The 22,805-nt window shown below is 34.1% G+C and overlaps 1 protein-coding gene across 1 annotated transcript in view; it reads right to left on the bottom strand.

Annotated features, from left to right (window-relative positions):
* Nucleotides 1–22,805, bottom strand: part of CSMD1 (CUB and Sushi multiple domains 1) — a 626,201-nt gene that overhangs the window by 282,861 nt on the left and 320,535 nt on the right. Inside the window, exons 15-18 of the mRNA XM_085309436.1 lie at nucleotides 20,386–20,580; nucleotides 15,950–16,088; nucleotides 10,060–10,247; nucleotides 1,098–1,286 (exon numbers count right to left, since the gene is read on the bottom strand). Coding sequence (XP_085165562.1) covers nucleotides 1,098–1,286; nucleotides 10,060–10,247; nucleotides 15,950–16,088; nucleotides 20,386–20,580 — 711 coding nt within the window. The remainder of the gene's footprint in view (nucleotides 1–1,097; nucleotides 1,287–10,059; nucleotides 10,248–15,949; nucleotides 16,089–20,385; nucleotides 20,581–22,805) is intronic.

Raw genomic sequence — 22,805 nt, 5'->3', positions numbered from 1 at the left:
TATTATACAATTACACTGAAAGTAGGTGATGGCACTGGGAAACAAGGACCCACTTTCATAGGGCAAAAGTTAATTGTGTCCGTCTGTATTTTCATTTGCAAACAAAAGAATTAAATATTGGCATTTTACTACAAAAATATACTCACAATTTATAGTACAAGGTAAATTGAAAAAGAATATGATACTATTCAAAAGATCACTAAAATAGTCTTTCTCAAGCCATTGTAGCAAAACAAACTAGCAAACAGAATAAAATTAATAAAGGAATATTAAKAAAATTAATAGAGGAATATTAAAAATGCTTTGCTTATTTTAAAATTACATTTTTCAGAATATTTGTGATATCTGTTTCAAAGTTCATCAACTGGGCCAAGTACATGCACTCTAAAATTTATCACAAAATGCAATTTAAAACATTTTTCCTCATCCTTCCAAAGGAGGAATAAGTTGTTATGCTTATAAAGTGAATGTGTTTGGATAGTAGATTAGTTTGCTTTGTGGTGATAAATAGCTTTTAGTTATTTTGGTATTATTTTGGTAGCTTATATGTTTTGTGCATAGGGTCAGAACTCCTTAGTGAAAACTGGAAGCCTGAATGAGAATAAGGGCCCCGATTTAAGTTCACAAATTCAGAATTTCAAAATAATCAATTTCAAATTAAAAATATGCCCAGAAAATTAACTATATAGGTACACTGTGAACAGTTTGGTGTCAGGTATTCTAAGTTTCAAGWAATCATTTTGTTGTTCAGCATTTTAAGTTTAAAACTTAAGCTATGCTTATCAGTTTAGGTTTAAAATTTTAGTTGAATGGCACCATTTTCATTCACAGCTGAACAGCAGCACCCTCAGAGCCTTCTAATTTTTCTGTTAGTGAATAGGTATCTGTCTGTAAATTTTTCTGAATATTACAGTACTTGACTGAGAGCTGATAGAGAAATGTGAAGTATAGCTTTTATTAACAGCAAAACCAATTTTGAAAAGTATRGACCTTGGTGTAACAGAAGGGAGGTAGTAGCAGTAGCAATGATAAGCTTAATTAGTTGTTGAAAATAGAAGATTAACTTAAAGCTGCCACCTGAAGAACTTGACACTTACCATCACAGCTGGGTAATGCATGATTCCACTGATGGTTTCTTTCACATACGAGTGGTTCTTCATCGCTCAGTGTATATCCTGGATCACAGCTAAAAGTTACTGTAGAGCGGATATTAAAGTTGTTACCATGGCGATGGCCATTCACTGGAATCCCTGGGTCAAGGCAGGAATCTGATTCCAGAGTAACACCTGAAATACACAAATTTATTTAGTTCCATCTTTTCTTTTTTAAAACAGTAAATATAAAAATTTCAAACAAAGCACAAAATGAATAAGCAAGATGGAAGAAATATCCCCCAAAATATACTTGTTAATATGACTGAGCTCTGATGTAGGATATGAAGTACTTTGCCTAGATGTTGTCTCTGACTCAGAGCATAGTTTTTCAATTTTCAATCTCATAGAACAGAAAAACCTAAATTAGGTAGGAAAAAGATTGAAGATTTAAAGTATTTTTTTATTGAAAAATGAAAGAAAGACAAAATAAGCAGTGAATATYTACAACTATAGGAAGTTATTAAGATTCAGATTATTAATATGCAATGATTTCTTCTCCTTGTATATAAATCACATTCAGTTATTACATTTCATCTATTATATTCCTGATACTCTGGGAGGATTCAACCTTTCTCTGTCATAGTAACATTTATTTGACTTAGTATACTAATGTATAATGACAAAAACATACAATCAATGAACTCAGACACCATTTGTTAAATCCTACAGGTACACTCCTACATCAAAAATAGACAGAAAATAAACATAGCTTATATACTTGCTGTATAACTCTTATCTGGCAGAAGTAGTCTTTAAAAATTATGTCTTATAGCAGAGATTGAATAGTGCATGGTAAATAAACCTGGAGCTGTATGTGGAACAACCACCAAAAAACCCCCTCCAAATTACAAGCTCATTAAGTGAGCACTATCCATTATCCCTAATAATAGCAGGTAATAGCGGAATTTCATCATGTATGAATCATAATGGMTACACACAAGAGAAACAAAATCTCTCCACTGTGATGAAAGGCATTTCTTTCACTTATTTTCCGTTACTATATGTGCCTGGAAAAGATAGTGACAGAGCTCAGTGGAACCTCTTCAGTAGATGSGAACATTGGTCCTTGGTCCTTCCTCTACCAGAAGCTGAGCACGGTCAGAGGGAAATCTGTCTCCCTCCACTGGTATCCGATCCTTTCTTTCCCATCTGACAGTCACAAAAGCATATTTTGCAAATATTTAGAAGTCACTTTTAGAAATTAGTTTAATCACTAATCTAACCACTCATTAGATTCTCTAAAGAGGAAAAAGTAATTTGTTGCTATAATGTATGGGGCATGTAACAGCTACACAGTTTAATATTCTATATATTCATACGTATTACACACCAATACTTCCTTTTTCATTGATCAGAGTCAAAATTATCACAAAATAGAATATTAAAAGGTAAGATGGTTAAAAGTAAATTTTAAAGAATGCTCATATGATATAATCTTTGCATAAAATACCTGAAGCAAACAAGTCTGGTAAGAGGAATAGGAACAAAAACCTGGCTGAGGGCCATAATTACTATGTTGCCCACCTATGCAAGCCATCATGCAGTCATTGTGTCACCCAGTGAATTCCAAAAACCTTCTGGACAACGCAAGCATTTTCACATGGAAGCTGAGTGCTGTTCCTTGTCATCAGTATAGTATCATCTGTGTTATAAATAACACAGATGGCAAAAATATTTTTTGAAAGGTGATGAGTATTTCCTAATAAAAGACTTGAACCAGTTTATCCTGCCATCTAGGTAGGCTTAATCTAACCTTACTGATTCTATGATTCTATGAACCGTGGCAAGTTATTTTTGCTTCAAAAAAAATGGGAGTAATTCTCTGGAAAAAAATAGAATAGTATTTGCTCTCATAAATGATTCCAAGAATACAGAACCAGAGGTCACACAACCAAAATAGGAGAGTCCCCATTCCCTGGCACCAATACCAATGCACAACTCAGTAATCATACAACTAAAAACGTGTCCATCTCAAACCATACCGACTTACCCATGCTGCTCGTTGAGAACAGTCTCCTGATGAAGTTACCTCTTGAACTATGCCCAGGTACTCCATGAGAGTGTGTTAGTGAGCATAGATCAAAACCGTACATGGGGTTGTGCTAAAAGTTAAGCTGTACGAAGGACTGCCCGAATGGAACCAAGGCTCAGGCACCTCTAGCCCATKGGACTGGCTCAAATGGTAAGAAGCATTTCCCTGCAATCTACCCAGGGTGAATCAGCCAGAAGAATCAGGAGAAGTGCAAGGCTGCAAATATACTCCTAGTCTTAGTATTCTTCCAGCAGCTCTTGCATAAGTGACTGCATCTGCGCAAAACTGACACTAAAACAAAGTGTTGTTACCGCACTGTGATACAGTCAACTGACTTGAAATATGCTGAGTGAGAGAAACTTGTAATAGTGGGGTTTTAAAGGCAGGGGGGTAGTAAGGATGGCTAATAACAGGAAAGGAGGGAGAGAAGTGGAAAAGAGTGAAGGCAGAGAAAGAGGACCGTAGAAGAGGAAAGGGAAGATTAGCTTACGCTATTTTAAGCATTTTTCAAGCATTTAGTTCTTTCACTCTTYCTCCATACAACAGTCAAAAAACTCTTTGTCTGAAGAATGTCTGGAGAGTATTTTCAGCTAACAGAGCGTCTGCTACATAGAGGAGACTAYGCTGGTACACACTAATTTTGTTAACATGCAGTAAAGCAGTCATTTAGAACTGCAGTAGTAACGTCATCTACCTCCTAGTAGTTAATAGGCAGCACAGGCTTTTTAATGTACTTCTAGGCTCAACTCCTATGTGAGCTGCAATTCTTTAAGAGTGTTACCATATTTCCCTTCCTGCCTACTAAGACACCTATTTTAAAGACTAAACAAAAGCAGATCTTTCAATGACTCCATATGTGTCGTATTTTCCATGTTAGCATCCTCCTGATTTTCCAAAAAGAGTCCCAAAGTGCACACAATATTACCTCTAAGGTTACCAAATGAAATGGAATAATTATTTCTTGAGTCTTATATAAAACAGTCCTTTTAATAAAATATGCCTTTGCTCTGTTTTTTTTTTTTTTCTTTTTCTTTTTGATGATTCAGTACAACGGTCGGTGGAGTTGACGTTTTACACTGCTATTATATTTTTCTCTATATTATTTATGCTCTATGTAAACACCATATCCTTTTCTACTGTCTTTCTGCTTTATATTTGTGGATATAACTTCTCCATTCCCTTTTCTTAGCATACTTTTTTACAAAACTTCAATTTTTTAAATTTAGATTATTTCTTCAGTTCATCTAGCTTGTTTTGAATGCTAMGCCTATTCTCCGTAATACTTGCAGTAACTGCAGACTGGAATCATCCTCAGGATTTCTAAGTGTATTAATTATACCATCATCAAAATTGGTAATAAAAATATCATATAATATCGGATTCAATCCAGATCACTGTATGACACCTACAAATTTGAAGTTAGACAATAAACTATGGAGAGRTGGCTGGTTTTTGCATAAGAGTTTTCAAAATTTTTGGAATAATTTCATCTAGATCAAATTTCTTTAGTTCCTCTATTAGACTGCCAAAAACCTTACAAAAGTCAATATAGAGTTTTTTCCTTCCCTTTTCCTTCCCACATCTACAAGGCCAGCTATCTTGTCAAGATAGAAATTGGTTTAACATAATCTGTTCTTATCAAATAGAAATAATTTGTTCCTTATCACCTTATTTATCAGCTTGAAAATAGCATCTTTACAAGAGTCAAGATAAAATGAATAGCCTTAATCTTATTGTTCCTCCTTCTTTTTCCTTTTTTTTTTTTTTTTTTTTTTTTTTGAAAGATGTATGCTTTTCTGCAATCATCGGGAACTTCCCTACAGCTTTGAGTTTCCAAATATAATTCTCAGTGATGCAGAGATTGCTTCAGATTTCTTTTCAAGTGCTGAACAGTGAGTTTCTTCAGTACACCATGAAGAAAATACATTTACTTATCTAAACATTGCCTAATCTCCTCTTTGCATATGTTATATTCTTACCTTGTTAATTTTCATTTAATTGTGTTAAGTATATGTTCGCAATTAACCTTTTCTGTTTATGTTTCAAAACAGCAGCAGAACATTTAGCCTTCCCTGTGTCAGGTGACATTTGCTCATGTTTTAATTGAGTAATGATTTTTATTTTCTTCTTCTCTTACTGTTTATATATTAATAGGTATCGTTATTAATATCTTTTCTGTCTCTTGCTAGTTTTAACTAATTATATGTCTTAGTTTTTCGTATTTTATCCTAACAACTTCATCTGTGTTATTCTTTGATGAACATCTATAAAATGTGTGCCTGGATCCACATTGTTTCCACATTATTAAAAAGGATTTTTAAATAGCTATAGTGGTGCATAATACTTTTTCTTTTCTCTTCAACAGTTACAGTTTGCTATTAGGCCTTAATATAACCTCTTTTATTAATGCCTTTCAGAATTCCTTCCTAAGGATGTCTACCTACCAGTTCCCCAAGTCTGGTGAATTTTAGATTTCTGAAAACCATTGACATCATTATCATAACTTTATGTCACCCTCATTCTTTCATTTCTTAAAAATCTTAAATTCTATTATTTCAGGAACATTTTCATAAAAGTTGCTTTTCTTATTCATGCTCTCAGTTGGTTCTCCTTACTAGTCAGAGTATAATCAACTGCTAAATCAAAAAATTCCTCCCCCACATTGCAGTAACTTCTTCAATTAAGTTTGTGATGCCACATAAAATTTAACGAATCCTTTCTTCATATTCAGACTATCCACCAATATTATTTTTTCTTCAAACAAAGAAGTATATAAGGAAGCATCTTATTTCTATGTCATGATTGCTAAAACTGATTCTGAGCTATTTGAATGACCTTGACACTTGGTCAAGCCCATGAAGATTGCACATTTGTGCATCCAGAAGTTTTTTTTCAAAAGCAAATCTAATCAATCAAACATAATTTTGTAAAGTATGAATAAAAGATTAGTTTTACACTTTATATTCTCAGGAATACTTCATTTACAAGAAAGCCACAACATTAAATTTGCTAGATTTTTTACATGACCTAAAATGAAAAGTTTTACAAAGATCAGCCACAGTTATGTGCATTAATATCAAAATTTATTTATTTTTTTCCCCCACATAAACAGTGAATACTACAGGAGCCTTTTTGGACTATCCTTGACTTTAGAGCAATTTCTTAATTTTTCTCTCATTATTTAAAGGAATATAATGTTTATCAAATATATATTGATGTACATGGTAATATGGGATGGTTACTGTCTGCAACCAAAACCAAGATATTATTTCTGTTCTATGTTTCAGATAAACTCTATTTCAGAAGAGAATAAAAACTTAGTAAAAAACATGGACTTTTAAATAAAGTATCTGGATTTAAGAAATAATTGCTATTTTGTCTTTAAAATTGATCGTGTTTTCTTGTTCCAAGGAAAGATAAATCTCAGAAATATCTTAATGAAAGGTGACTCTATGTTATTTCCCTCCTTTTTTGGGTCCCCAAAAGGGCTAAGATTGAAGAATCTGCCTCACAAAATAAGGAACTGCAAAAAACAAAAGATTACAGATTACCACGGAAATTGACAGATAAAGGACATATAAGTTAGGGAACAGCCATAGTGGTCAAAAGCATACAGATGAATTATTCTTGAAAACATTGAATTGTGTATCTGAAAGATTTATTTACTTCTATATTAAAAATACATATAAAAATATATATTATATTTATATTTGGCTTAGATGAATAACAGTTTATCTACACTGCTTTGCATTAGCTATATTTAAAAGGTTATCGGAAAACTGAATTACAGACATTACAGGAAGGGAATTAACAAATTACCTTCACATCTGAAGTCCTGCTGAAGGGGCACATTTCTATTAAAATTTTATCATAGGTTTGTTTTAGTGTAATAGAAAATTACTGCCGTGCCAGTAGCAACACAGTATATGTTATGCTGCGATTTCTCCTTTAAGCAGGATTAAGATCTCTCTGTTTCACAGTTCAGTGATCTAATTTATCTTGATATTCTTGACTAATGTTGGAAGATTTTTAGTACACTTCTGAATAGAATAGTCATTTGCATTTCCAAAGATAATATTGGGAAACTTTTTAAAAACTTATGATTGCCTGTCTTTTGCTACAAGTGGAAGAAACGTAAAACATACATAGATGCTGTGATATCTTTAACTGAAGCAATTTTTATAGTAATGACTACTGGGGCCCTCAAAAGATAGTTCTGGCCTCTCCTCTTCCTGGCGGATTATGCAGCACCTCCATTGGGTCCTTCCACTTGATTTTGTTCCTTGCAACTACTGCCTTCATCTGCTTAGTACTTAGTAACCTGTTACTGGTTACTATAACTAGCTTTTCCCTGACAGGCACACATCTGCTAGTAGAAGAGACGAGGCTCTAGGAAGGATAGGTATCTGACACCTGCTGCAGGAATGCTTCAGGCCCTCCCAGTGGTGACTAACATCATCAGAGTGACTCTGGGATAAATTCCGCTTGCATCAGTATGTACAACTCAACACAATGTGTACAGTTTTTGCTCTGTGAGACCTGTTGTCCAAAGAAAACAATACAGCCAAGCACTGTTGCTATAACTGAGTTTAATAAGCCTTGCGGAGCAAAAACACTGACACAGTATTGAAGTATTTAGCAAGCTATTTCTACACAGCTTACTCTGTGCACATGGACATACTCATTCACGTTGGTGACTGGTCTCTCTTTATATCACACTTTGTTCTACAGTAAGGACTACAGTGCAAGATTCACTTTCAGTTTAAGATGCTTACACTAACGCATCTACAGCCATTTTTGGTGTTTAGGTTCCTTTCACAGTCAGTCGAGATCTGATTAATATGATCAGAGGAAACTACAGAGCAAGTCATCTGGCAAAGTCAGTAGGAGAGAAATTTAGCTATCTAAACATAGGTTTCTATGCCATTGGCTAGTGCCATCTTATCATAACCAAGATGTCTGCATGGGGCTGGTAGACATGGCAAAGGACTTATGCAAGACCCACAATTCTCTAGAGCAGTACTTGGCAACCAAGTGGAACACCTCAAGGTACTTAAAATAACACTCATGGTACTTAAAATAACCCCTCCATGCTCAAGCAATTGAATGTAGACCCTGGATTCTACTTCAGGGTAAACTGAATTATTTCCTAGACTCTATGGATTGACTGAATTTCCATTACCCAGAATGGGAGCTTGGATGTGTGCCTCTAGAAAATTCTACATAGACACTTAAATTTAAATGTCGTAATCTGCTAGCTGAATAGCACTCACAATGAGAAAAAAGCATAAAAGAAATAGCAGTTACTGTTTAGAAAAAGAAAGGATGTTAAGCTTTTCATTAATATCTATTGAAATTTAATTGCCAGATAATTATTTAACAGAAAATAAAATTTATGAAAAATTAAACAAATTCACTCCTAAAACTGAGAATTGAAAATGAGCTGCCTATTTCTAAATTAAATTTCATTTTCTTACTCATTTCTTAACAAAAAATAAGAATAACAGAATTCATTTTAAATAGCACTTCCACAGAAAGAAAAAGATGCTTTATTCAGCGAGTCAGTCTGCACGGAAAAAGTCTGTAAAATAAAATTATAGCTTTTGTTATGACTTTTAAAATTGGAAGTATATTAGCTTTTTATATAATAAGTATAATAAATATGTCTCTATTCTATGTGTGGAAATTATGCACAAAAGAAAATAAAGATCATTTATTATCCTTTTGTCATTTTCACTTTTTAAAGATCTAACTGAATTTCAAGGTTTTAAGTACACTAATCATATTTCAGTCTGCCATATTTATCTGGCTACCTTGAGAAACAGCACTGAAAAACTAGTACCATGTGTGTGCAAGGTATCACAATAGTCAACAAAGAAAAAAAGACAATATAAGAATATGATTCTAAATCATTTCATAATTAGACCCTCTTTTTAACAACAAGTAGGACAGATATTTTATTACTAATTGTTTTCATTTTTAACAGAACAGAACATCTACCTGACGTTAGGTTTAAAATATAGCACAGTTCATTTAAGGACTATCTTACAAAATGTAACAGCAACCATTTAGATCAAACACAGTAGAGGAAACTGAACAGCATCTGCACATACCTCATGCAGAAACCTACCTATGTCTTTACACGTTCTAGCTGCATTGCGGTTTGCAGTATTACTATCTGCTCATCCATTGCCTGATTGCTCAGCTATTGTCTGATTAAAAGCTAGAAGTATTCAGAAAAATCTCCAAGCTTTGTCGTAGCTATGAAAGATATGTTTGGGCATTCATTCCAGATGCAACGTGAAATTAAATTTACTGTAGACAGGTTAGTTTCCAGACAAGATCAGAACAACTGATGAAAATAATGCTACTTGCTTAGTAGAACCTCAGTAAACATGTTCGCTCACTCTAACTAGTATTTAAGTGAATCATATAAAGACCAATGTGAGTTTAGCTAATTTTATATATGTAATTTGATATATCTAAATCTTAAAAGAAAAATATGTCATTATAGTAATTCTAGAGTTCTAATGCTTTGCAAAAGTGTATGATAATCGCAAAAAAAAAAAAAAAAAAGGAGGAGGGAGAGAAACCAATATATCCTTACCCATAGTGGCCAATTTCTGAAGTTATTTTCCATTTGGCTAAACATTTGGGTCTATAAGCAGTCAGAATAATACAGAAGAACTCATGAAGGAAAAATTCCCCAAATTAATTAACAGTTTAGGGTTATCTGTTAGAATAGTATAGGTAAACCCAATTTTTTCTTAGACAAATATATTACCATAGTTTATTTGTTACCATTTGTGTGCTCATTTTCAGATTGAATGTTATTTCCAAAACTAAAAATCTATTAAAATAAATCAGACTTACTCTCATAATGAATTAGGAAGCCAACACTGGAACGGCTGTTGTCTGTAGTGAAGAGCAGATACATGTAATTGCCAGTACTGATAAGGAACTGGGGTGCTTGTGTTCCATGGTATTCTCCAATTAATGGGGATGAGTTAGCTGGCCCATCTCTGACCTCCAGTGTATCATAATTAACTTCAGTTTGAAATCTGGAAAAGAATACATAAGTCAGAGAGTAAGCAGAGGAATTACGCTATTTTTTTAACTAGAAATCCAACCTATGTGCAACTGATCAAGAATATCATATATGTAAAGATCAGAATTTCTACAGATTCATCAGAATATTTCTCAGAACAACAACTAATAAAGGTTCTGTGTGTATTTTTCCTTGTTTTGCGTTGTCTAGTGTCATTTAAAATTTACAACAACTGTTGTATAATTCAGATCAACAATATGGCCGGATTTCAAAAAAACATTCACGGGGCATCTGGTTAAAAAACTGCAAATCGTCTCAAAGGAAAATGCTTTAGAAAAACCCTAGAAAGGTTCTCAGGTTAAATAGTAGTTGGACATCCTAGGAGTATCTTTACCCGTAATATTTCACAATTTCATTTCAGTATTTTTTGCGTGTGTTTCACAATAGCTGTTTCACACACTCAACCATTCATTTTTTTTTAACAAAGTTCACTACTGTATTATTAAATAAATGAAGTAAAATTGTGCAAAAATACTAAACTGAGATCGTGATTTTGAAATTCGTATACAGTGAGGGTAAGGAGAAGTAGGGTAAATAAGAGATAGTTGATTTATAACAACAAATAATTTCACAGTCAACCGCAGAGTCCATGTSTCTGTGTCAGTCACTGAACCACATTACATTTCTCCATTCCATAAAGGATGCCTGTGTGTGCAGTCATCCACTGCTAGTTACTCTTAAATCAAACAGCTTGCATCTGTTTTCAGTAGATGAAACTTTGACTGACATTTCTTACATCAAATTTTTTTCAAGACAGTTTGTGGTTATTTCAGACATTCGTGTGAACTGCAGGATCTAAAGCTTGTACATCAATTTTCTGTTAGCAAAGTTTCTGCTGTAACACAGATATCCATGCTGATCTGAACTTATTTGCCTGCATACATAATATCCTTATTTCATAAGATTTTAATCTTTCAGAGCAAGTACGAAAAAATATTTGTGCTCTAAGATTTTCTCTTCTCTGCCCATAGGATTGATTAGTTCAACTTCTGAGAGTAAAAAAACTGTGTCTATGAAATGTAACGTTTTTTCAAAATGAATGTCCTTCGGCTGTCTTGTCAATACAGAACATGTTTAGTGGGAAAAAGAAATTATGTTCTTGTTATTAAAGACAACTGCAAATTATTAAACATTTGAAAAAGAGTAAATCTAAGGTATATTCCTTCAAAATGTAAACAAATTTTATACTTCATAGGTATTGATGACAGAATTAACACAGTTCCCCAGGCAGGCCACTATATTTTATAGAACAAGTAGTATTAGTCACATAAAATCATCCTYACATATGCAGAGGTATCAGTAACAGAAAGCCAAATTTAGCACTTAGCTCAGTAGTCTCCATAGTTTTTTTAATCTCTCCCAAGCCCCTGAAAATAGAAACGCATTCAGAATTATAGAAGCGTTTCTTCGTCTGCTTACCTACCAGAACAAATCACTTCTTGGAGGCCCTGCCATTGGCCATTATCTTCACATTGCCTTTTGCTGCTCACAAAGAAAACTTTCCACATTCATGGTACTTTCATCTAAGCTACTTACTCTGTTTGGACATGTTAGCTAACTCCTCACTCCTACCTATCCATTCTGATGGTGAAATGCAGAGGCTACAGATACACTAATAATTTAAACAGGACTTTAAAAAGGCTCAGGACCAGCTTTTGACACTGAAACCATGCTATTAAATACATCCATTAGTCTYTCAAATGGGGAAATATTATTCAAATTGCTCGTGGCAGATAGCTGTTTGCCTATACKAACTCCTGAATCATGCTTGATAATTGTTAGAGAAAGTGTTAGCTGGCATGTGCTGAAAGTATGTTAGACTTTCCCAACAATCTACCTGTAAACRCTTGAGTTCCTGAGTCTGGGAAGATCCTCTGGTACTGTTCAATTTACCAACATGGATGGTCACAGAGGACATCACTCGAGTTCTAATATTTCTTCAGTTCCTTTCCATAACTTCAAAGATTAGACAGTGATTCACCAGTAACAGAATAAGGAAATCAGTTGCCTATAGTTAGGCTGGTTTAAACACATTTTTATAACCATACAGAATGGACTTCAGATCAGTCTTTCAAYATTTTAAAGAGAAATCTTAATATCATTCCTGCATCAATTGCTACCCATTACATTGATCTTTATTCCCAGCTAGATTCCTGTTCATCTCAAAACTAACAACTTTTTTCATTTAACTTTTTCTCCTTGTTTTTTTTTCTTTCTTGTGTGTTTTAGAATTCTTGCATTGTTACCAAAATGATACAGTAAGATAATTTATTATTATAGGTTCCACATCATTTACTTGAAGTAATTAACTAAGCATCACTTAAGTTTCTATTTTAATGTTTATTAGAATACTTATGTAGGTAAATAGTATGATTTTTCCAAGTGTTCAGAGAATTTTAAAAAAGATTTGAATAATACTATACTATCTTTTAATGTAGTTATGTTTTGAATAAAGGCTTGCTTTCATCTACCATCTAGAGAGTTTTCATCAATATTCAACGTAAAAGAAATTCATCCCATTAACAGTTACCCTTCTAGCCCCTTCTCTTACTATTTAAATCAATTAAATTTTGTTCATTCATTGCCCTTGCAGTATGACTCATGAACTGAAATACAGCATGTTTCAATAGAAAAAGTTCATAGGATTTTTCAGTCATTTGCTGCTGTTTCTGGAAAGTTTTGAAGGTACTCTAGTACAGCACATTTTTCTAGCAACATTAAAGCCTCATTAGCTAAAAAGCGAGCTAATTTACATTCTGAAGATCACATTCATAGTGCACAATTTCATTCTGATAACTATCTGTGGATGGCAAGACATATAGCAAACTACAAAAAGCTTCCATTTTCCCATAGCTAGGCAAAACACTTGACAAAACATTATGCTTGTCAATTAATTAGGAAAATCAATTAATTGATTTTATTTTTTTATTAGATACTGATTTTGCTTACTGATTTATAATTTTCTAATGTTAGATTAATCAGGAGAATTTAGTTCTTGTAAGTAATAAAAAGATTTACAATCCAACTTCTGCTCTGGGTAGCAGTTTACATGTTGACAAGAGAAAAAAAGAACTTTATTAGTAAAGAGATATTATACTATCACTATCTTCCCAAAGCATAATACTTTTAAAGAAATATATTATATGATTTAGTAAAGCTATAATTTCTTTTAAATCAAGAACACTAGCATGAGGCTGCAAAGTAAACAGAGAAAGATTCCTTCTCCACTTGTCAAAACCAGCATATTTAATAGTAATATCATCCTCAAAAATATAGTGGTCACACTAATTAGGTCACAGAATCAAAAAATCTGTAACTACGGGCAAACCTTTTTTTTTCTACAATTAAAATGYTCCATCTTAGAACTAATATGGCTGTTTGCTTTCACTACAGTTCACTATATACAGATGTTTGAGAACCTCAGGCCTCTGATGATTAATTTTAAACAGCAAGGGCAAAGCTGGCATATAAGTGTAAACTTAGAATGAATACATTAATGTTTCAATGGAGAAAAAATAACAGTCATCAACGGCTTAAATTCTGGAGTTTCCTGTCAAATGCAATGAAAACAAACAACCTTAGTAGCTGTAAGAGGCAATATGATAATTTTATGAAAGAATTGTTTAAATAGTTCCTTCCTTTCCTGAGTGTTTGTTATTCTATCTGTTCCCTCCTAATTTTATTGCATTTATAATATGAAAGCAAAACAGGACTGAAAAAGGGTTATGATAAACTAAACAGACAAGCTAAATTAATCTTTTCCCTAAAGTACTTTTCATTCTCCTAATCATGTTCACAAACCTATGAATATATTAGAAGTTTTCGTTCATATTTCTTGACAAAAGGTGACGAGAACTTTAACAGTTTCAGTGGCCACTGTAAGGTCAAAGTCCTTCATTTTACATACGAAGACAATACTCTTTCTTGCATGTTTCACTTTGCACTTACTTAATCTACATGCGATTTTATTGCCCAGACATTAAATCCCATAAGACTCTTCAGAAACCTTCAGGCATCCCTTGGTTTTAATACTCTGAATAAGYTGGTGTTATCAGCCCCATTCTCTTCTTTCTAAGATCATTTCTGAACATACTGAGCAGTGTCGAGCACAACACATAACCCTGTAGAACACCTCAAATTTTGCTGTGGGACTTTTCTCCTGTGTTCATAAAGTTTTTATTCATGCAAGGTCCTTCCCTGTAATAAAATGGTGCTTAGCTTTTTAAGAACAAAGTGAAGTGGGAAGAGCCATCACAAAACATGGATTTTGAAAACCCAAGTAAACCATGTCAAATGTATCTCTGTGCTTCCTAACACCATCAGAGAATTCCAACAGGTTTTTGATATAGAATCTCTTTTTCAAACTCCATGTTGGCATTTTCTCAGTGTATTACATTTATCCCTGTTTCCACCAGTGCTACACTTTGCTATAGTTTTCACAGTGGGCATCCCATATGCAATTCCTTAGATCTCYACGAGAAACTGTAAAAAGTACACTGTAGCGTAGTGCACAGGTATCAAGATGGTTTTAAAAGAAGTACACATAGCACTCCACGTTCCGCATCTCCTCTTCGCCTGCCTTCCTCTTGTGCAAATGCTGTCTAGTTCCAATGACTCCTTGTTCATCTTATCTGCGTATTCCACCACCCCTATTAAAGCATTTCATTTTAAGACAGATATTCTAGCGAGTTCTCAAAATGAAGAATACCATCAATGTTAAGTTTATATGGGTGCAAACAGAAATTAAACAATGGAAGTGATACCTGCTGAAGGTTGCTAAACACACATAAAAGCACCTTTAATAGTGCTAAACTGAGAGAGTTTTAGCGGAAATATCACGTTTATCCCGTTCTCACTCTTCCTCTGCTCTCAAACATATTAGGTAATCTCCGCTCTCAAATATGAGGCTTGTGATACTGGATCATTTTGCTCCACAATGTGAAGGTGAAACTAGACACAGATTATTGCTTCCCTTTGGGTGATGGCAGATATACAGGAAGGCCAATAGTACACGGCTGCAGCCTAACTGTAATCCCTTTCTCATCCCTTTGCACCATTATGTCACATGGAGCTTTATTTTTAAGTAGTTTTTCTTTCTTTGGTAAAAATTTCCTATTGATAGATTCTCTTATGGTTAGACAAAAGGACTAGATGAGGTCTCAGTGACTTCAAGGAGGTGAAACATGCTGCAGTCTGCATTCCTGGTCCCCAGCTGCACAGTCCTGACTCCATACCAGAGCAAGGGTAATCTGAAAATGATTCCCCTTCACATATAGATTATTCTTTCGAAAGAAAGCTGCATACTAGACCGGGACATAACAGAGCGTGTTCCAGTATGTCCAATTTAGGTCCACACTGGTATATTGTACCATTACATTAAAAGTAATCAAAAGTCCACAACATATCCCAAGTGATGTACTAGTATGTTGACATTTAATGCATGTCTTTTAACCATAAATAAAGACAATGTAAATGCAGTTTTAACTTTGGATTTTTTCCTTGTAGAATAGTATTGGAAGGACAGGAGTAGCATGGCATCATACACCAATCATTTTTTTTTCTGGTCTTGGTTCTTAAAGAATATTTTTCTTCTTCAATATTAAAATAAATGCATGTAGTCAGACATTACCTGTTGTTTGACTTTATGATTCTCACCTGTCAAATGTGATCTTAATGGAATGTCCTGGTCTTGCTTCAATTACCCATTCACAATTTAGTGAATCCTTATAGTATCCTGGCCATCCTGGTGGCAAGATAACACCACTTGATGACGTCAGATGTCCACCACACGGTGCTGAAAGGCAAAAGCGTGTAAACTTGTCTCACATACAGTATTTCTAATACAATAAAAAGATATTACAAGAACTTTAAAAAATCAAATTGAAAAGCAAAAAACAGTATAATATATGACAAGTAAAATTCTACATTTTATTATGTTATGAACCCTTTGTTTCACTCAGCCTCATAATTCCTGCATCATGTCTTGTCATAGCTTATTACTCTGTGCATATCTTAATACATATAGCATGGGACTTGACTCTGCCAGCCTGCCTTCTGACGAACGGCAGGTCACTTCATTAATATCAACACGGCATCATCGTTTTGTTTTCACAAGATTCCACATTTATGTGGAAATAGTAGAGAAATTTGTTCCAAATAATTTATATAGTTCACTCTTGTGATTTTACTGCACCATTAATATCTTATTGAGTAATGATTCAACTCAGTGGAACCTGTAAATATCCTGCAGAATTACAGAATTTTACAATAGCTGAAGTTGGAAGAGACAAACCCTTCCAATCCCAATATCTAGTCAATCCCTCTTAAAGCATGGTTACTAGAACAAGTTGCCTTGGACTGTGTCTAGTCAGGTTCTGAATATCTCTAAAGATGAAGACTCTATAGCCTCTCTGGGTAATCTGTTCCAATGTTTGACCATCCTTACAGTTAAATAAATAAATAAATAAAAATTCCTAAATGGAATTTCTGTATTTCAGTTTGTGTCCTTCACCCCTTGTCCTGTCACTGGGCACCACTGAGAAGAGTCTGGCTCCATCTTCTTAACACTCTCCCATGAGGTAAATACCTTAATACAAGGAATACACATATTCTCCAGGCTAAGCAATCCCACCTCTCAGCTTCTCCTTGCATGACAGATACTCCAGTCTCTTAATTATCTTTGTGACTCTTTGCTGAACTCACTTCAGTATGTCCACATCTCTCTTGAACTGAAGAGACCAGAACTGGGCACAATGTTCCTAATGTGGCCTCACCGCTGCTGAGAAGAGGGAAAAGATCACCTCTTGACTTGCTAGAAATACTCTTCCTAATGCAACTCGGGAAGCTGTTGTCCTTCTTTGCTGATAGGGCACACTGCTGGCTCATGTTGTCCACTCCTCCAGACCCTCCAGAGACTCTTCTAGAAGACTAATCTCCACCCAGCAGCCCCCAGCCTGTACCAGTGTGGGGGACTGGTTATTCCTCCCCAGGGGTATGACATGGTATTTCCTTTTGTTGAAATTCATAAGGTTCCTGTTTCCCCATTTTCCAGTTTGTCAAGATCCTTTCAAACAGCAGCACAACCATTTGAGGTAACAGCCACTCCTCCCAGTTTTGTATGTACACTTGCTGAGGGCGCACTCTCTCCCACCATCCATGTCATTAAATAAAAGGTTAAATAGCATTGGCTATTTTTAAAATATACATATATACATATTTATATGTAGATTTATATATATATTTATTTATATCCACCAAGCCAGTCATGTCATCAAAGGCTATCAGGTTGGTCAGATATGATTTCTCCTTCAGAAATCCATGCTAACTGCTCCAAATCACCTCTATGTCCTTCATGTGTTTGGAAACTTCAGGTGTTTGGGAATGTTTTCCAGGAGGATTTGTGTCATTGCCTTCCCAAGGATCAAGGACTGAGGCCTATTGTTCCATGGATCTTCTTGCCTTTCTTGAAGATAGGAGGGACACTTACTTTCTTCCAATCCTTAGGAACCTCTCCTGATTTTAAGACCTTTCCAAGATCAGTGAGAGTTGCTTCACAATGACATCAGTCAGCTCCCTCAGTATTCATGGGTGCAGCCCATCAGGTCCCATGGACTTGTTTATGTCCACTTTGCTTATATATTCTGAAACCTGATCCTATTTTATAAAAGGGCAAAGTATTGCCACAGGGTTTGGAAAATTACAAGTCTAGAGAGGGAAGATTTTTCAGAGTAGGATCAGAGAAGCACAACTGTAAGGTTGTTTTCAGGACACAATCTTACAAACCTAGATGAAAACTGATTTTTAGGCAATACATACCAAATTGAAGAATTTTTAAGAAATACAGAAATATAGCACAGGGCTTTGGGTGTTATATTCTATCAAAAGCTATGGAACAGTCCAAAACAGAAAGACTTTTAAGGTCATGTAATTTTTTTTTTAATATCATTATTATCTTAGCATTATGTATTGTGCTCAAATAGCTGGTGGCACCATTATTAGCAAATTCCACATTGTAGCACATGGAATCTTAACACTTATCTTCTGTTTTTCTAAGTAGTGACAGGCAAACCTGTAATATTATATGGAAAATAATAGTAATAAATTTTCGAGAAATAAATTAATATTTCTTGCTTTAATTGACTGTTTATAACAAATACTGAACTCAGAGAGATTATTTTAATGTTACTCAAGACTTGTACCAGTACATTGCACTTATCTTGGGAAGTTTGTCCACATTTAAAAAGGTAAAAAGAAATAACCACCCAAAATATAAAACATACACAATGCATCTGTCTCCAAGGAAAAATGATAAGCCAGGAAAATTGTATTAGATTACATTTTCATAGTTGATGAAGAAAATTTTTTTTATTAAATTTGGTCATATTAAACACAAGAGCAACCACAAGCTTGTTGATTATCACCAGATTATAACATATTATTTACTACCTATATTTCAGGTATCATCTATTATAGAGATTGTTAAAAATACAGAACAAAAAACAGGAGGAAAAAAATAGTTGTTCAGAAATCTCTGAGAAGCAGAAACATACTAAATTATCCAGCAAGGATGCTTGGTCCATATCATTATCTAAACCCCCAAAACTTCTTTAAGATCAGTAAAAAAGAGAATTCACATCAAAAAGAGAATACATCTTGAATGTAATTTGAAAACTATACAGTCTTCAAAAGAAACAATAGACAAAATCTAATAAACTAATCCTTTCCTCACTAAAAACTAGGTAAATGTTCCACAAGGCTCACAGAAAAGATAACTGAGCTGTATTTTTGTACTTTCTCAGCCATTTTAGTATTTGTTTTCTCTATCAATTTTCATCTTTAAGCACTCATCATTGCTCCTTTATCTATGTCCTTGCGGAAACTGTCTAATAAAATTGTACAAAGATTAAATTGAGTACTGTTCAGTTATCAGGTTCAGGTGTCAGTTATGTGCATGGAGCTCAAAAATAAGAAGATACCTCTTGATGAAGAATCTTTCCCTATACTGCGGCTTGGAGTGGGCTGGTTTTGCTCCAGGCAAAAAAACCTGCTCCCCTGAGTGACTCATTATATAGCCTAATTTGGAGAAGAAACCATGCTAGTGCAATACTTAGGTTCACATAAATCACATATTATCAGACTGCTGACAGATTTTTTCAGTATCTCTAAATCTTCTTAGAAATGTACAGACTTATGAGAAATGAGTTTCCAAATTGTTAAAAATATCACAAAAGTAACATGAAACAGACACTTAAGTTACAGTAATGACACTGAAATTAATGTAGATGTGAGATTTATACCACTTATAGGGTTTGGATTTGTTTCTGCAAAAATATAAGATTTCAGTGTGTGCCTGACTATGTATCTATTTTTTGCCAGAAGGTACACAACATTCTGAACAATATTTTTTATAGAAACACACTAGCTATTTATTAAATCTATGCAAACTTTTTGCCTTATGACCTATGGAGTACCTTCACTCTTAAGCATCATGGAGGCATTTTTTTTTTTTTTTTTTCCCTCAATCTATTTCACATTACAGAAAAATATAATCTTAAAATAGCTCATCTTAATCTGTTTATTCTCCTAGTCAAGGACAGAAAAATAGATTTGGAATTTCTGAATTAAATAATTTTGGGGAATATAACGAACTTTAAAAATATCTCTACAAATGTAATGTGTTACAAAACTTCATGTATATCCTTTTTTTGAGGAAATTAAAGTTTTTTTAAAAAAAATAAATAGAAATTTATCTCACTTTTCTATGTAGTAAGTAATTATATTTATTCTTCAGTATGTTACAACCAAAACTGTTATAACAGCTATAACTCACTACCAAATAACAATGGTGACAATCAGAACTTGAAAAGAATAGCAACCAGATTTTATAATGCTAATTTATTCCAAGAATATAAAAGCAAGCTATCTAGTTTCTATTATTGCTCTTCTGATTTGACTAGAAGAGTGCTAAAATAAGACAAATGAATAATTTCAGCTAAGACAGTCTTATTTATGTGCAAAACGTGGAAAGTAAGCTAAATTTAAATAGTTTAATTATGCAAAATGTAGCTGCAAAGTAAAGATTGAGCTCTTACCTTCACAACGTGGGACAGTAGAGCTCCATACGACATTTCCATCCTGCATAATGCACGTTATGGATTCAGAACCCTGGGTCTTCACAAAGCCATCATCACAATGAAAAGAAACAGAACTTCCCAGAAGAAATCTGTCTCCAAAACGTCTCCCATTTATGGGAATGCCTGGATCATGGCATTCATTCTGACCAAAGGCTGATAATAAACATATAATAAACATAATAATCATAATAACAATAAAACAAAAATTCTGAACTTCGTCTCTTTATGAGAGTGTGTGCGACCTTGTTGAGGGCTTTCTCACCAATGTGTGGATGACTAAATTGTGAAGGGCAGCATGGATGCATGCAAAGTTAGAACACCTCCATGCTCTTGAGGACGTGCATACAGTTCACGTGCGTACAGTTCAGGAAAAAGGAGGTGAGAGCTTGTAACTCTTATGTCCAGTAACTAACTGCATGAATGTATACGTGGGGAGGGGATTAGAACTATAGAAGGTATTTAGAAATGTATAGATGTTTACTAACAGTTTTTAAGATTCAAGCATTGTGGTTTATCTGTTGAATTGCTCATATTGATCCTGAATGCACAGCTCACTGATTGCCTGTTACATTCTGTTAATGAATCGATAAACTGCTTCAATATAGATTTCATTTAAATCATGTGAGTGGAACAGATACACTGGATACTCAGAAGCACTAGCATTTTGGCTGAACTTAGATTACCAGGCACTTTTATTAAGAACACTACCAATTTAAAAACTAGAGATGCTCTCACCTACCTTCTAGCACATACTGCATGTGCCAAGCTCCAAAGTAACCCCTATTTTAATGAGAAAAATGTAGTAGTGGAAAGAGCTTTTGCATAATGCCTGAGTGATCAGGACTCTCATGGAGTTAGATTCATGAGTCTTATACTCCTAGCTATGCAATTCTCCACTTCAAACAAAAGCAGTAAAGATTGTCCTTATCACAGTCTGTTTTTACTTTGGTAGAAAGGCATACAGAAAAAAAAAATAAATAAATAAAAAGAAAGAAAGAAAAAGATGGATCTAAATAATCTATCTCAGACTGAAACAAACCTAAAATGTAGGCCTCACATGTTCACATGTTCTGGTGAATCTTTTAATCTATGCAGTCTTAGGTAAGGTAAGTATGTGTCTTTTCTCTTGCCATTCTTCAAAGGACAATATTTATATCCTTGTCTGGAAGCAAAGGAACAACTTAGGTAAGAGTCTTAGACAGTGCAGGCTGTGGATCCTAGTTTTATATAGGGCATCATTTTAAATAATGCAGGGAAACATATTGACGCAGGACAAATATTGTCCTGAATAACACAAGATAGGAACAGCATAAGATGCAGTAAAGCAAACTTCATTGCCAATTAACTTCTTCCACAGCCTTAGAAGGTAATTTCTTCAAGTAAAAAGATAATCTCCATCAGTTCTGTCTTTGAATCACTAATAAAACTTCTAGGAGAATCAGCAGTCTATGGTAAACCTCAATGTTTTCCACATGAAAATGTGGTTATGAGACTGTTCAACTAGAACACTGTCGAGTTATAGGCTTTAATACAAACAAAACAACAGATGCATGTATTAGCAATCAATGTAGCCAGATATTTTTTAGCCTGCTTTACAAAACGAGAAAGATTTGTGCTTTCAACACTTCTTTGTATGTCTTTGTCYGCCAGGCCTACATTTCATAACTTTTGAACTTGCTAATCGATTGCAACTAAATTTTGCACACTTGTGACTTGCATTTTCAAAGATATTAAGTTCCTAAAAATTTCATGGAAATTGTAGCTAGGCAAAAGTATGATTCCTAAATTAGTGTACTCCTATGGGAAAGACTTCTGCATAAGATCACCTACCTTCTTAGAAACTAGAGAAATGAGACAGAAGGTAACTATGAGGTGTACCGCTATAAAGGGATCTGTATTCTTAGGGGTCCATATTCTAAGATAAAACATTATCTGACTAGAAAATATAATGCAATACAAGAGCAAGCTCTCAGAACTATGTGTTTGCAGTCATAATTTTTATTCTTTTTATTTTTCTGTGCTTTTTAGATAACAATCACTATATTTGGGTTCTAAGCATAACACCTTCGTAACTTTATTCCTACTGGTTCCATTGAGAGTTAAGTACAGTAAAACATTTTCATGGGGTGCCTTTATCTGAATGATCTGGGCTTTAGTTAGATGCTCTGTATTTATACAGTATCTACTGAAGCGTAGTTTATATCTATTTAGGCATCTACTGAAGACACCTTAAGGAATGAAGAGCGTTCCTCAGTATTATCACATTTTACTTCTGTCTTCCAMATAAAAACATATTCCACTCACCTTTTCATTATTATAAAGAAAGATAGCTTGAATAGAAATTTTAAAAACAGATAAAAAAGAGACATAAGATAAAA

The sequence above is a fragment of the Rhea americana genome, unplaced genomic scaffold (assembly GCF_003343005.1).
Source record: "Rhea americana isolate MKP2758 unplaced genomic scaffold, rheAme1 scaffold_299, whole genome shotgun sequence".
Taxonomy (NCBI): Eukaryota; Metazoa; Chordata; class Aves; order Rheiformes; family Rheidae; genus Rhea; species Rhea americana.
Note: the sequence above shows the minus strand (reverse complement) of the source record. Positions and strands in the feature narration are given on the sequence as shown.